The 16,668-nt window shown below is 36.0% G+C and overlaps 1 protein-coding gene across 15 annotated transcripts in view; it reads right to left on the minus strand.

Moving 5' to 3' along the window:
- The window catches only part of PCM1 (pericentriolar material 1), a 79,940-nt gene that overhangs the window by 20,664 nt on the left and 42,608 nt on the right, over nt 1-16,668 (minus strand). For 6 of the 15 annotated variants that reach the window (XM_029934864.1, XM_029934893.1, XM_029934860.1 and 3 more), the window contains 6 exons: nt 16,191-16,362; nt 13,226-13,584; nt 6,390-6,554; nt 4,141-4,197; nt 1,442-1,614; nt 962-1,093 (listed from right to left, as the gene is read on the minus strand). In XM_029934864.1, the coding sequence (XP_029790724.1) occupies nt 962-1,093; nt 1,442-1,614; nt 4,141-4,197; nt 6,390-6,554; nt 13,226-13,584; nt 16,191-16,362 (1,058 nt within the window). The remainder of the gene's footprint in view (nt 1-961; nt 1,094-1,441; nt 1,615-4,140; nt 4,198-6,389; nt 6,555-13,225; nt 13,585-16,190; nt 16,363-16,668) is intronic. The other 9 variants (XM_029934954.1, XM_029934946.1, XM_029934909.1 and 6 more) reach the window with 3 other exon arrangements.

Here is a 16,668-nt window from a genome sequence, read left to right on the forward strand (position 1 = left end):
ATAATTACTTACATTATATATTTGACATTGTTAAGTGAATTAAAACCATGTACAAGTTCGTGTTCAGAGAGGTATAGGAGTTGGAGCCTAAAGTTTTAAGCAGAAAAGATGACTTGGCAAAGTACTGTTTTAAACATGAGTGTGAGTTAAAACAGGAAAAATTCAGAAAACGTCCTCAATAGTTGTAAGGAAATTACTACAATTGAAAAAAACACAAGGTATCTTTTGAGAAAATACTATCTTTTCAAAGGAACTTACAATGGTCAGAAACACAGTACTGCTCTTTCTGACTCTACAGCAGATAACCTGCTAATCAGTATGGCACTCTTACCCATGAATTTCCAAATACTAGAATTGGCAGAAAAGAAAAACGTATTTGCTCTCCCAGGACCACGTGTTCCCTTTCGTAACAGAATCCGGGCCCACACCTCTCGGGGGCTCCCAAGCCCCCAGCCCACCATCTCCTCACTATCCCAGCAGTTCGCACCACTCGTTCAATCCCTTCTGGGCGACCTACGGGCCTACTTGGAGAAGACCATTGACTGAAAATGTGCCATTTTCCACACCACTTTTTCCTTTTCCCAGGTCCTTTTACTTTATTGAAAATTTTCTTCATAAACTTGAATAATAAATTAACTTTTTTCCCCTGGATGACTTTCTTGAGTCCAGGCTTCTCTCTTCTAACCCAAAGACCTGATTTATCTTGTATTTATGTATTAAAAGGCTTGGTGATCTGACTACAGTCTGGTTTACTAACCTATCATTTATAAATAATTTTGAAGATTTAACTGCTGACATATTTTGAGTTTTATACCTCACCTCAAAATGATGTGTTTTGCTCGGCTTTTTAAGAAAGCTAAAAACCACATATTAGGTATACTCACAATTTATAACAACTTATTTACTTCTGTTTACTGCACACTGAAATTAAGTCTATACTCATTAATCACGATCAGCTTACATCATCAGTGGTAGCAAGGCTTTCACTGGGGGTAAGTTCTGAGTTTGATGCTATCCAAGTACCAGAATTCATTGACTTTACATTTTCCCCTTCTTTTTCATGGTTTTCAGAAATATGTCTGGATACTATGTCCTAAATAAGGAAATAAGATAGTTACTTACGTAAAACATTATTTTTTATCACAAATTTAAAAGCAGAAGCAGATAGAAGAACAAATGTAATTCTCCTCACCTCACGGGTTAATAATGAGGAAGAAATAACATTAAAGAGAAAACACTAGAAAATTGCTCAGAAAGACTTTTAGATAAAGGCTATTTAAGCTATGCGAGAAGTTTTAACTACGATGGTAAGACAGCACATGAAAAATGCATCATTATACATACAGGAGAGGATGTGCTTCAGTCTAAGCAAGCAACCAGATATCATCATGAAGAAGAGCGGTACCAGACAGGATAGGAAACAGATCGTAGGTACCAATACCTGCAATGCATATAAGGCCCTCTGTCTCAGATAGTCTGTATTAAGTAGCTGAAGCTCATGGAAGAGTTCAATAAGGAAATGTGGACGCGATTCATTTTGAGAAATTAGTGTAGCTACTTCAGAATAAATAGTATCCCGCAAAGCTTCAAACATGGAAAAGTCACTCCCAGTTTCTGGAAGATATAAAAGATCAGGAAGTTAATACTGATGAAATACATTCCTGACCATTCCTTTTCGCTTTTATCATTACTCTCAGGTTTAAATTACTTAAAAATCAGAATATACTCAAATCTATTTTGGGGCTTTTAAAGTAGAAAAAGAATCTTAAAAATTACCGAGATAAAAATAATCTCAAAAATATTAAGATATATACTATATATTAGAAAAATACTGAAATGTATAGATATTACCTAGGATAACTCAGACTGGATTTATTTCTCAAAAAAATTATCTGGATAATTTTACATATTTCATAGGAATATCAGTGGAAATCTTTCAGCACTTAAATGAAATAAAGAAATTTTTTTTTTTTTTTACTTATATGAGCTTCATTACGTAAAAGGAAACTTATTTAGTTAAGGTTTAGAATAAACTAAATGCTGCCAATAAAAACTACTATTTTTAGGTCTATCTACTAGGTCTATATATTTCTCAAATCTCAGCTACCAATCTATATTGATGGAAAGTTGGATTTGTAACTACAACACAATATAGGTCAATTCTGCTAATGTCTTACTGACAAGGTCAGCCTAAGCTGGACCAGGCATGGCCCAATGCAAGTTTTCAGTTTCACAGAATCTAGGCATCACTCTATTATTTAGCAACAATTCTGCTGTATTTGTTGATAGCATAGTGTTATCGCCCTTAGAGGTATACAGTCATACTTTTATTTTTAAGAGTGCAAATTAACTGTTCCTGTGGTGCCTGGGTGGCTCAGCTGGTTAAGCTTTTGGTTTTGGCTCAGGTCATGATCTCACAGTTCAGGAGTTCAAGCCCTGTGTCAGGCTCCACACTGTCAGCATGGATTCTCCCTCTCCCACTGCCCCTCCCCTGCCCACTTTCTCTCTCAAAATAAATAAGTAAACTTAAAAAAATGTTTTTAAATGGTTTCCATTTTGATTCTGTTAAAAAAAATTCTCTAAGTAGCTCTTCTAGCTATCAAACTCTGTACCCTCTCTAGAGCAACAGTAGAAACACAGATAAATATTCAAGTTCCACAAACCTAAGTGACAAGTTTCTAAAACAGAATTTAAAATGTTGAGTGTTTTGATATATTGTGCTTTTAAATAAATATGCAAAGATCACAGACTTAATTCACTTTTTACAAGAGGATAAGAATATGCAAAGAAAGAAGCCTAAATAAAAAAAAATTCCTACTAACTTACGGTCTTATATCTTAACATCTTCATGTCTCAATTTCTACAAGTATAAAATAATGAATACACAACTTCCCTATCCTTCAGACATTTTAAAGTATAAAACAAAATTAAATTAAAATAAAATAATAAAATAAAATACTACTGTTCTCTTACTAGTTTAAAAATGTTCAAATGTGATATTTATTATAAGTATGAACCAAAAATGTCTATGTAGGAAATCTCTAAAGGAAAAATCCATATAAGAAAATAGATTTAATATGCAAGCTTCCAACTTATAGATTACAGATTGACCACAGTTAATTTAGAAAATATTTATTATTTCAAATACAGAAGAAGCACATTCAGTTGACATCTGTCATATCATCTGTTGGTGATAAAATTATTATTCTGAATTTTGTATCATTGAAGATGAAATTATTCCCAAATAATGAATCATGCTGAACACATGCTCCCCCCCTCCCCCGGCCCTGCAACAGAGGCAGAAAGTTTTTGCTAGTTTCTCCTCCTGAACTAAAAGCATTAGTTTAGGCTAGAAAAGTCCTTGATCTCAGTCAAGGTTCTCTGATTCAGTCTTTCCATAGTTCTTTAGGGAGTGTCACAGATGTAAGTCAAGCTTAGTCTGTGCTAGATCTTTGTTTTTTCTTCTTGAGATTCCCCTGCAGATTCACAAGAGATTTTTATTTTTCACTCATGTATAGGGTAGGAGGCCATTAAAGAATATTTATAATTCTAAATCACTCAGAACCGTATTTAAAACATATATATAATATAAAGACAAAAACGATACTTTGGAATGTTTGTAATTTTCCACGCCTCTTTATTTATTGTGGTCTTCGCATGTCATTGTTTTTGTTTAATGGTGTATTGGCTCATTTTCTAAAAATAGACATTGACTAGTAATGAAAAATAAGCAAATAACAGAAGTCTTAACCCTGTAAATCAAACCTAGAAAAAAGAACTATTTTTCTTCAAAAAATTATGTTTTTAAGCATTTAAGAAATACAAAATAACTAACTTGAAATACAATGCTAAGTTACAAAAAGACTTTCTATTACCCTTATGAATGTGCTGGTTACGTTCTCTACAGTAACTGAAAATGAAAATCTGAAAAGCAGCTTATTTTATCACCCAAGTAAAGAATTATAATGAAAGCCTTCAGAATCTCATTAATATGAAGTCTCTTTCATTTTTACAAGGCAAATGACATATATACATTAAGCTAAATCTAAAAAAGTTATCAGAGCAGTAAAACTGAGGATATTTAGGACTAATGGGAGAAAATTAACACCAAGTGGACACCAAAACTAAGCAGATTGTTACCTGGCGCTTCAGTGCATGCATTTCTGTTAGACTGCTGTAGTGCTCTCCTAGCATGTGCTGTAGGAAAGGGCAGACATAAGGATGAACATAAAATGTGTATGAATAGTAAAGACAGGGTCTATAATAATGAGTAAGTGAATTTAAAAAAAAGCAATTTCTTTAAATTTGTTTGCCTGAACTGACATGTTATCACAAGGTAAGGTTTTTACTGTGTTTTAAAATCATCCTATTAAGGGAAAGTATAAGATTTGCTATAAACTTATGTGACTGATGATGGCTATCATAATAAACTTCTGCCATTCATTCCCAGAAGCATACACATCACGGCGAACCTCCCCCAGCTCCTTAGGGAGAGGACAGTACAATCCAATACGAGCAGTCATATGTGCTACACTCTAGAAATCACGTAACAAAACCCACTAGTACATGCTATGAAGAATTTTAGGGTAATGACTGAAACTAAGTGTTTTTAGTGAGTGAATATGCAAATACAGTGTATATTTACACAACTCAAGCATTTTTTAGTGCACCAAGATTCAATCCTTATATTTTTCTACATAACAGTAATAAGATCTGAAGAACTATGACCAACTATCCATTATTTAGGTAACTTAATAATCCAATTATGTCTTTCAATTTAATGCCATTCCCTATCCTCCACTCAACTGTTTACTCTTTGAAGATACCGCTATTTGATAAAGACAGTAAAAGGGTAAAAGAGTTATAAAATTTTGGTAAAATTGACAACTTTGCCAAAAGAATCCTAGACTTAACAGAAGACCAGGACTGAAACTTCCACAATGCCATTTCCTAGCAACAGGACCTTGAGGAAGTCAGCTCAAAACACAAACTGTGATGTTTCTTTTCTGGTTACAAAAGCAATAAATAGTCATTATGAAAGGTTTAGAAAATATAGAAAAGTTTCAAGATGATAGAAATCACTATTAACATTTTGATGTATTTTCTTCCAGTCTTTTTTCATTGATATTTTTGTTAACAAACATAGTTGGAATTATACTGTTCAGACAGCACTAAATGCCAGTATTGTTTTCACTTTTTGTTTCCTTAGCACAGGTAAGTACAATTATGGAGTTAAGGGAGTGACTTTTGAAGCTTTCCAGAAAAATTGTACCAGTTTATGTTACTAGCTCTTTATGACATTGGGAAAAAAAAATAGGTCTCTCTGACCCTGTTTCTTCATCTGCAAAATGGAAATAAAACCAATTCACAGCATTATGAGGCTCGAATGAGATGAGTAATCTGTTTAATCTGTAAATAGTAAAGCATAATACAAATGGTAGCTGCTCCTCTAGCGTTTCACCAGGAGGCTTACTGACACCTGACAAGTGAGGGTCTATATTTACTGCCTCCCTCTCCATGTTTCTTTAAGATGTCTTTGTTCTTTATGAATCAGCAAAGTAGCAGTACTTACTTAATTCAAAACACATACGACTCCATTCATTCAATCAATCAACTCTAAGTGCCTACCACATGTCCAGTATCATGGGAACATTTAAGGTATAAATATGATAAGGATTACATGCTGCCAAGGGACTCAAAAAGGTGACCGACACTTAGTAATTACTATAAAATGTGATACAGGCAACAGAATAGATTTACGCAAGCTACAACAGAAACGAAAAAGGAGAAAAGGAAACTTATCTGAGTTTAGATTTGGATGCAATATTAGAGTTGCAGAATTAACGTTTTATTTAAGACTCCAGTAGAGAAAAAGGTTTACAAAGGGCAAAAAGGACTCAGGCAGAAAAGACACCTGTGGAGGCAAGAAATGGCATGACAGCTATGGGCAAACTTCAATTCAGTGCCTTGGAAAGAGTCAAGTTCAAGGCAGAGGGTGGGAAGAGAAGAGTCTAGAGATGGGAGAGCCAAATCTCCACTGGCCAGATGTTACCTTATGGCATTTGGATTTTCCCCTGTTAGGCATGGTAAAGCCAAAGATTTCAAGTAGGGAATAGTATGATTTTATATCTTATCCTTATTCAGAGAAGATTTTCAGAATTCCAAATCAGTTCCAAATTAATGTCAACTATACTTTTTGTTTAGAATTTTATCAAAATGTCAAAACCTAATATCACAATAAAAATATTACCAGTTTACATTTCTTGATATCAAGAATACATTTATTCTACTTATACAAAACCTGCACATGACAGAAAATTGTGACAGACCGCTTTTCAAATCTAAGATGAAGAAGTCCTTAGATTAAAGCAAACCAAATAAGAACATACCTGAAGATATTTCTGTAGACCTATTATATTTTATTATTTTTTCCAGCTGCTCATGATTCTTTCTGCTGAATACTTTCGCTTGAACAGGCTCTTCAGTCTGGGCTGAATGTCTGTTCCTACTTTTGCAAGGTTCACATGTGCTAGACATACTGGCACTTTCATACCCTTGAGTAAAAAAAGTGACAGCTGTTATCATTTGCAACTAACTCAAACTAAAAGGGAAATTGATTTCCATAGTGAAACAGTGTATGTAATCCAATTCAGAATGCTATGAAGGCCTGCTATAAATATACATATAAAATAGTAAGACCTGTCTTGCAATAACTTTTGGAAGCATGGGTAACAGTAATATATTCTAACACTTCATTGTCCTTTGATACTTAGCACATCCCAACTCAAACTATATGGCAGGCCTCATACGATCCAAATTCTCTACTAAACTCCAAGTTAATTTTTCATTGTTAGGAAATACAATAAAGAATCCTGTCCATAACAGAGAAGAGTAATGGGCACTAGTCAAAGCTGTCTGCCTTCTTATTACACCTTATGTGTAACAGGACTTGATTTATAAGGTCTCACCCACTCATAGGTTATCTACATATTCTACTAAATTTTCCTTGCTGTATGGTACAAGACAGGACTTCAACTTTATTTTACTCCACATGGATACTTGGTTTTATCTACCTTCTTCCTAATGAAATTCTTCATCAATATATTAAATCTCCATATTAATTAAGTTTTACTTCTGGACATTGTTTAAATGACTTATCTATTCCAATGCCATTTTCATTCTTTTGGCCACCAAAGTTTTACAGAATGCTCAAATATCTGGTAAGGCAAATCCTATGTAGCTTCTCCTATTTTCTTGGCTATTATTAGACATGTGTCCTTCCATATAAGTGTCGATATTTTTTTTTTCTAATTTCAAAAAAAGTCCATGATCCACGGGGATTCAAAATGGAATCACAGTAAAAGAATTTAATTTGAGAAGAATTGATATTTAGTAATTTTACATGTATGTCTCTTCTAAAAACATAACTATATGTTTAATCTTGTTTCATGTTCTTCAAAAATATTTACATTTTTATAGATGCAATACTTTCCTTGTTAAATTTATTCCTAAGGATTCCCCCCGCTATAACTCTGGATACCACCATGGGAAGAGTATTTCAAATCAACTTCCATTCTGTAACTACAACAGCAAAAAATACTTGCACATTTATTTCATAACCAGCTCCTTTATTAACTTACTTTGTTAACTTTAGTAGCTATTTTCTAGAGTCTCTTGGGCTCTCTCAGAATAAATTTAAAATGTTTCCCTCCTTTTTTCAATATTTATTCCAATTATTTTTTTGTCATAATGCTTTCCAAACAATGTTAGACAATTATGATGGTAGAGAGGGAACCCCTATTTAATTTCTAATTTTCATACAGGTTATCTTTGGAGTATTTTCACTGATAATGTTGGTTGTGATTGGCATTAGTTAACAGCCTTCATTTTATTAAATAAAGACGATCTGTCTTCTTAGGTGCATTTTACTTAAAATATTTATTAGGAAAGACTTCGAAGTTTATCTAATCTACCATTATGATTATGACTTCTGTCCAATTTGATATCAAAATTATTTTGACAGAGTTCCTGATAATGAATCATGATAACATTTCTGTAATAAACCCTACTGACAACAGTCTATTATTTGTTTTGATACATGGGAGATTTGCTAATATTTCACTTTTCAATTTATATTAGCAACTAAGATTGATCTGTTGTTTACTCAACTGTTGCCTCTCCTTTTTAACTTTCCCTATATTAAAAGCATCTAATTTGATTCATATATTGCTTCTGTTTTCCTCAGGACACACCAGTATCTTCTTTTCATCTTGACAAGTTTGAATACAGGACTCTCAAATTGCAGTACTTTTTTGTCTGCGTATGGACATTATTTCACTTTCTTCTCAAGTTGTCTAATGTCAGTTTGGTTCTTTTTTATTGTACAGAACTCGTTCTTCCAGTCTGGAAGCTTGGAAGATGTTTACTTTTTCCTTGGAATTAAGGAATTTTATAAGAATATACAGAGGAGCATATGGATACTCTCCCCTCTTGCCTCCTAGCTGGACAACAGTTAACTGAATCACTAAATTCAGTGATTCATCACTTACATGTGTAACATCCAGTGCTCTTCCCAACAAGTGCTGTCTTAATGACTCTTGCCCATTTAGCCCATCCCCCCCCCCCAACAGCCCTCCAGCAACCTGCAGTTTCTGCTCTGTAGAGTCTTTTATGGAGAGTCTTTTATGATTTGTCTCCTCAATTTTCTAGGCCAATAATTTAGGACTTAATAGCAGTTATCCTCTTTTTTGAATAATCTGAACATATTATATGTGAAAATCATTTTTTTCTAGTTCTACTGAATTTGTTATTAGTTCAATTCAAGGAAGTGTTTTTAGGATTTTGTTCAAATGTGTATTTCTTTCGGTAACTGTTTTTACTAGATTTTACCTGTTCTGGGGTTATCTGTTCTGGGGCTACCCTACTGGCTTCTGTGGCTTCTCTGGCTGCTGGTCCCTTTCGTGTTCACTGGGCCAGATCCAGGACTCCTATCTACCCTGAAGGCTGGACCCAACAGCGGGCAGCGTCACTGGAATGCCGAAAGTAGTTGGAATTCTCACTCTTACAGTGAGTGAAGCGACGTTCTCACAAGCAAGTTGTCAGTCTCCCACCAAGACAGTGAGACGAAGCTTCTCTACTCTGTCTCCGCAGCTGCAAAGGCAACGCTCTCCCATGGGCAACACAGGAAGGATGCTACCTACTTGTTCAGTGACACCCTTTCCCATTAGGACCCTAAAGTGGCAAAAGACTGCGATTCTTCAAAGGAAGGGAGGTGTAAGAAAAGGAGGAGGTGCAGGGGTCCCCATCCTCCAACCAAGTCTTCTCCAAGACTGCAGAGCTCTGATCTCTGCCCCAGATATTCTCAGAATGAGCCGAGAGCCTAAAGCCTTTCTACTTACATGCTCCAGATCACAGCAGCTGCTCTATTAACAAGTAAGTCCCCAATATACCGTCAGCTTATTCTATATAACATCCGACCTGGCATTAACCCTCCCTTTTTATTTTTAAGACCGTCATTCAAGTTAAGACTTTATAATCTCATATTTGGGCTCCTGGGGGTCTTCGTTGGTCTCTCAGACTAAAGTCTAGACACTCTCCTCCATTCTGCATGAAACTTACGAGAAAAAGAGCCCTCTTGGTTATTTTGCCCTTCGCATAAACAGGTCCAGCAATAAGGGTATATGACTGACAGATGAACAGGTGAAACGGAGAATTAATGAAGGTTACTGAAACCCCAAGTTACACTGGCTAGGCCAGCTAGAACACTACCACCACATGTTCATTAGAATAAGGGCACGACCTCCTGTCCCACTTCATCACTCTTTCTCATGCCCATAATCTGTTTTTCTCAGAATGAGTGGCGACATAGCTAGAAAAAACCCATGCTTCTAGCTGTGCCTCCACTTCAGCAACATGGCTCAGCCATGGCACCCTGGAGACCTCGCACATATCCACAAAGGCCACGCAAGTAAGGACTGAGCTGCAGTGGAGTCTAAGTCTGGACAGAAGGCCTTATGATCCTACTGGAACACAGAATACAAGAACCTGGGTGGCTTGTGAGGAACTACTATGTGGCCCATTTTTATTTGCCTCCCTCCACCCCTTCGTAAAGCTGTCACGAAAGCATGTTTTCTCTCCTCCTGGGTTGTAATGAAACAGGAGACCTTTTTTCCTCAGGCTCTGAGGACACACTTCCAGACTCTAAGGTGGCGTGTAGCTGCAGCACAGCACTGGCTCCTCAGTAACAGGCCCACCACTCAGGCTGCAACTGTCATCCGGCCTCTTCGGTTTCAGTGTCCCCTTGTGGCATGCAGAACAGAGAACACAGGCTGCTGGGGCTTCTAGATGCTCGGACTTTCTATGCCTATGTAAGTAATAAATTCTGTGACTCTAAAAAGGGTTGTTTCTCTGCTGGCCACATCTGTCAGGCCTCGCCCTTCCCACTGCTTGACATGCATTTCAATTCAATCTTCCCTTCAAAAGGGAAGGGACATGAAAAGACTCAGGGACAGCTACAGTACATTAACAGTTCAATCCGATTTTCTAAGAATGGGGATGACCTAGACTATAGGATCCCACCGCTCTTTAATAGTATCAAAAAGGAGAATGGACCTCATAAAGAGTAGCCAAATTACAGGTGTGATCCCTGAAACATATGGCAAGGCAAGAAATGATGCCTAATTCAGAAAGTCTAAATTACAATGGAAGTTTAAAGAAATCGTATCATCTTACTTCACAAGCAGTAATATGTACCTTTACATAAAGACCTGCTACAGATGAAAATACATCACCATCACTGGAAACAAAGCTAACTGAAGAGGTAGCATGCTACTTCTGAAAAGCGTCCACAAGCACAAAACTAACAGTTCAGGCTGGTAAATCTGGGACAGTCCAACCAGCTGTGCTCGCTCTCAAGACAGCGGCTTAAGTCCCGCCACGCTCATCTACCGGTCATATCTCATATCCTACTTCTTCCCCCGGTTCCTCTCACCTTCCCTTGCCCCATCCTGCCTCTCAACTTTTTTCATTATTATTAGTTTGGAATACCTTCCAATATCTCTCTTCATCTACCCCCATTTAAGACAAATACTCTTTTTCCTAAGAAAGCATGGCCATTCCTACCCCATAAAAGAGCACTGGTCTACCTCAGTGCTTCTCAGACTTTGATGGAAATATATTCATATTAAAACATCTGGAATCTTGTTAAAATGCACCCTGAAAAAAGGCTGGGCTGAAGAGCACATTTTTATAAGCTCCAGATGGGGCTGATGCTGCCTGTCAAACTCTGAAGAGCAAGGGTTTAGCTGATTCACCGGATTTTGCTCCCTACTAGTTTGATGCTACATGTATTAGATTCTACTATCAGGTCTTTTATTTTTATGTGTGTCTTCAAGTAGGGCTCTCACTGATAGATGGCCTTGAATGCCTGTCAAACAAATGTGTATGTACAGTTTTGGCAAGTATTTTTATACTTAGAAGTATTTTTATACATAGATCAGAATGTCAGTCTTTGCCTTGAAGCAAAAAAAGCTGAACTGCATATACAAAAGACCTAATTCTTCAGAATAAAAGGGTTTCAAAAATAGAAATATACCAATTATTTCCAAGCGTGAGTAGCTAGGGCCATTAGCTGGCTTAAGGGTCCCCTAAGAACCTGCTACTCAAAGTGAAGTCCGCAAACCAAGATAAACAACACATGGGAACTTGTTAGAAATACAGATCTTTGGGTCCCCTCTCAGACAGAATCCATCTGCCTTTAAACAAGATTCCCAAGGAGAAACAGTAGTTTAAGAAGCACTCAAATTAGCTGGCTGAATGAGAAAATGCTGGAAAATAAACATTCACGTTTCTTCATTTGTTCGTATGACAGAAAACAGTTTAGTGGGAGCAAGGTAAGAGAGTAAAACGTTCACTGGGTCACCCAAGGGACCAGCCTCTAAAAACATCTGTGGTTCATTATCTAGCTACTTAAATGCCCTCTAGTGGCAGCAAGAATCATCTTGGAGAAAGAAGAGCAGTTGGATTTCATTCACTTGAATCACTGACTTATATGCTACATAAAAGATGCTCATCCCAAAACAATATAACTGGGCAAATGATTGCAAGGATGGTAATGTGTGTGCTGAGAAAAATATCACCCCTATTCAAATTTGCTTGTTTTGCCATCAAATCAGACAATTCAGACAGGAATAGTGGTAGGAGCCACGGACATGAAGGACACATGATGAGATGAAATGAAATGAAGAGGCACATGTTCTTTCTTCCATACAGAGTACTCAGCAGAGTTCTCACGTGTTTCATTAACCACAAGAGAATGAAGAAGAATGCTGCAAATGTTTACAAGTGAATTTTTACTATAGAATTTCCTACGACCTCCATTTCCTTGCATGTACTACGAACTTCCAAGAGTTAGCTGTGCACGGTGATTTTTCACATTTTTCTGAGTATATGCCTTAAATACTTTGTTCTTAAGCACCAAATACTATCTCTTTAAACCCAGAACAACATCTCAGAGCCAAAGCCAAAAAGCATCCCCTGAAAACTTGAAGGAGTATCCTTTAATATTCCAGATTCTAGAGCCAGACTAGAGTAAAGTTCTTAAAAAATCACAGAACATCTATTTTTCTAAAGTGGCATGCAGTTACCACTATAAAAAGAACTTTAACAGGATACTCAATGGCCAAGTTTCAATAAACATAGGTTAATGTTTTACCTTATTAACAAGGGGTAATTTCCTAAAGAGCAAACTCGTTTCAAAAGTGGTTTCATCTGTGACATTCAAAGACTGCAATGTAGTTACAGGCCCAAATTTCTTTACATGAATCAATCAAGGGTGTAACGAGAAGTCATAACTAAAGAGCTGGATGTAGGACAAGATGTAATATTTAAAATAGAGTAAAGTAAAACTTGGGCATTTTGGCAATTTTTAGTAATGTTCAAAATATGGACACTATCTTCAAAGTTCATGGTAACCATATACACAGGAAACATAAGATTTACAAAGCACAAAAAAGAATAAATACCATGTCTTAAAATAGTTACAACATTAAACACCATTTGATAAATTCTACTTAAAAAATTATAAAAGTGACTAAAAGTTACTTTATTCAAGTAGGTCTAGAATAGTGCCTATCCATTTAACCACAATGAAATAAGTATGTCAACATACCAGCATAAAGTTACCAACATTTACGCTCATCGATATTCAACAAATTTTAATACTTACCAATATTTTTAACTTTGCTTTTCAGCTGAGCAGAATGCCTTTTCTTATTCTTTGACTTGGGAGTTTTATCTTTAGATGCCAGGCTGGCCTGTGCAGATGCTTTTCTGGTCTTGAATGTTTTCGTTACTGTTGTTGGATCTACCGGATCAGGCATACTGCTAAAGCTTTCTAAAGACTCCTCATCAAACTGGCGTCTTCTCCGGCTGGTATCTAATTGATTTTTGCGATTACTATTTGTAGTTTTCTCGACAGACACTGGAAATCCAGTCTTGATAAATGGTTTTTCAACCTCACCTTCCTGGTCATATAACCACGGCGTCCTACTGTTTTCCACCTCCTCTTCGGGCTGTTTTTGATTCCTTATCAATGAAAACAAATTTTTATAGGTACAACAGATTTCTATGTTTACTGGAAAACTGTAGATATAGTTTACTATACAGGCTATAAAAAATTTTTACAGAAATGAACTAAATATGCAAGTATTATGTAAGCTGATGTACTAAATTAGTTTGAACATTAATATTATATCCTTCTCATTAAGCCATTTTCATTGGCAAAGTCTCAAATAAAAGATCTAGCACTCATGAAGAGAAAGAGTAGGAAAGAAAAATAAAAAGGGTGCCTGGGTGGCTCAATTGGTTAAGCATCTGACTTCAGAGGCTAAGATCATGATCTCACAGTTTCTGAGTTCGAGTCCCACTTTGGGGGAACCGCCCCGCTTCGGGTGAGCAAAAGTCCCTCTGCAGGTGTACGGAAGTCTCCCCTCAAGTGAGCCTCTTTCTTTTCTTTCTCTGTCTCTCTCTCTCTCTCTCTGCCCCTCGTAGGATTCTCTCTCTCTCTCTGCCCCTTGCTCACCTGCACCCTCTCTCTCAAAGTAAATGAAAAATAAAAATAAAAATAAAAAAAGGATGGGACATACAAGGAAAAACCAAAACACTTGTAGAAACAGCTGAGAAAGAGCTGTATGTAATAGAGGATTTGGGAACACACACGGATCTGTTGTCACTTAGAGCAGTTCAAAAAGAACTGGAATTTGGTGAAAGCAATTGTCCATGCAACTAGTAATTTACTCCTCCATATACTTAGTTCAAATAGTGTGCTAACACTGACATCCTTTAATATATTAATAGGCATTCATTGATCATCTAAGTTTAAAAAAACAGGCAAACTTAAACATGTCTACAGGATTCCTCAGAAATTTTAACACATCAAATGTGCTTTACAAATGTTTTAAAAGAAAACACAGTCAGCAAGACGTCCAAAACTTTTTATCACATACCTGACATGAACAGTGTTCTGAAGAATGTGATTTGGGAGACTGAACTATAGGATTCAACTTAAAACAAAAGTTAGCAAACCCACACTGTGCAGGCCAAATTCAGCCTGCTGCCTGTTTCTGTATGGCCTGAGAGCTAAAATGACTCTTATTTTCTTACATAGTTGAAAAAAACTCAAGATAAACAGTCTGTGACAACAATTATATGAATTTCATATTTCAGTACCCACAAAGTATTATGGGAACCCAGTCATTTGTTCATATTGTTTTTGGCTGCTTTTGTGCAAAAAAGGCCAAAATAGTTACAACAGGCACTATATGGTCTACACTATGATTTACTATCAAGCCCTTTAGAGTAGGAAACGTTTTCTGACCCCAACCCAAGACTGTAATGTTTCATCTGACCTCTTGTTATCTCCAGTTATTTAACTATAATAGCTGAGATTTTGGGGAGATGAGGTCTAATCTAAAGCAGGTCAAATATCTCAAATAATATTAGATATCCAGATCCATCCTTTTTTACTGTCAGTCATATAAAATATGGAGAGTAATGAACTAAAGACCTTCCAACAGTAAAGCTATTCACTAAAGCTTTGAATAAACGTTTATTGCTTATAATGGAAATGCATTTAACCATCATTTCTGAATAGCAACTATGCCCTAAACACTGTTAGGCTCTGACAATGGAGTATTTTAAAGAGCAGTAAGACATTTAATGGGAAAAATGGTTAGCAGAGAAAAGACAAAGTCAGGGAGGTCAACCACGGGATTCCCAGAATCTAATAAAAAGTTGAATTCTAAGAGTTTTTGTTTAATCACGTAAAAAAATCCATGATTTAATAATTATAGTGTCAAATGTTTACTTAAGAGCCCAAGACATCCTTAATCCATAACTAAAAAAGAATGTGAATTTTCTATCTGTAAAGGGCAAAGAAAGACAAAATCTAAGATCCTTTTATTGAAGAAATACTATGCTAAACTGACCTCTAAGTTTTCATCCTTCTAAAAAGTTTTCTCTGAAATAAATAAGAGTAACATAAAAAGGCTATTTTTGCCAGCTGGCTATCAAAATCATCTTCCAGATTAAGACACACATAAAAAAAGCTATAAAAATATAAAAGATTAACCAGACTCAATCCAAGTAGTCTTTTATGCTATTTGAGTCCAAAGTTTTATTTGGGAAGACTATGGTATTAAAAAATATTAACATTGAAAAAAATATATGTAGAACACTGAGAAACACAAAAAGACATCCTGACTATGACTAATAGTCTTGATCTAATAGTACTCCACATTACATTTAGATAGGCCTTCAGGATTTATTCTAATCAGGAGCTATGAATCAAGGAGCCATCACTTTACAGCTATCATCTAGTAATTAATATTAATTTCTAGCCCTAAAGTGAACTTAAAGACAGATGGCAAATCCGGGCAAAAGACACTGTATGGGTCACGTCTTATCCTTCCAAAATGGATTTCACAGGACACTCTAATCAAAAGCGTGATACCAGGGTGAGCAGCAGATAGTCCAAGAGATACCTGGTAAGATGATCAGTTTCACAATCCCAACGCTAACAAGCCAAACAACAGAAGCAGACTGCCTAATTCTGTTTTCAAATTATGTATAATGAGATGTAATCACAAATGCGACATTTAAGAAAATAATGAATTATGTTCACAATCAAATACCTTTGTTTTTCTGCTCCAATAGAAGAACTGCTTTCAAAAGGTTTTGGAAAAGCCATATATTCTGTTTTCCCTGAAGAATTCTGGGCTAATGGTTGCTGCTGTTCAGTGGGTGTAGAAGTATTCTGAGAAAAATCTCCAAAATTAGAAGGAAATAACGGGCTGAAATTCATACCTAGTAAATAAAAGCAATGGATAAGACAACAACAAAGAAGTGCCTAGAAACCTTAACATGCAATTAAAAGTTTTAATTAAATATGCCACTCAAATCCACCAAAACAAAAAACTATTATATTAATATTCACTTGTTCAATCACTGTTTATATAGCTCAGCCCACCAGGTTTTCCGTAATGGTGATACAAAGATCGATAAGGATCCTCAGCCTTCAGAGCTAAAAGTGAGATATAACAGTACCTGACCTTTATCAAATTACCAGGTACTAGACTCTATTGTAGGCATTTACCTGTTATTTCATTTATT

The sequence above is a fragment of the Suricata suricatta genome, chromosome 1 (genome assembly GCF_006229205.1).
Source record: "Suricata suricatta isolate VVHF042 chromosome 1, meerkat_22Aug2017_6uvM2_HiC, whole genome shotgun sequence".
Classification (NCBI taxonomy): domain Eukaryota; kingdom Metazoa; phylum Chordata; class Mammalia; order Carnivora; family Herpestidae; genus Suricata; species Suricata suricatta.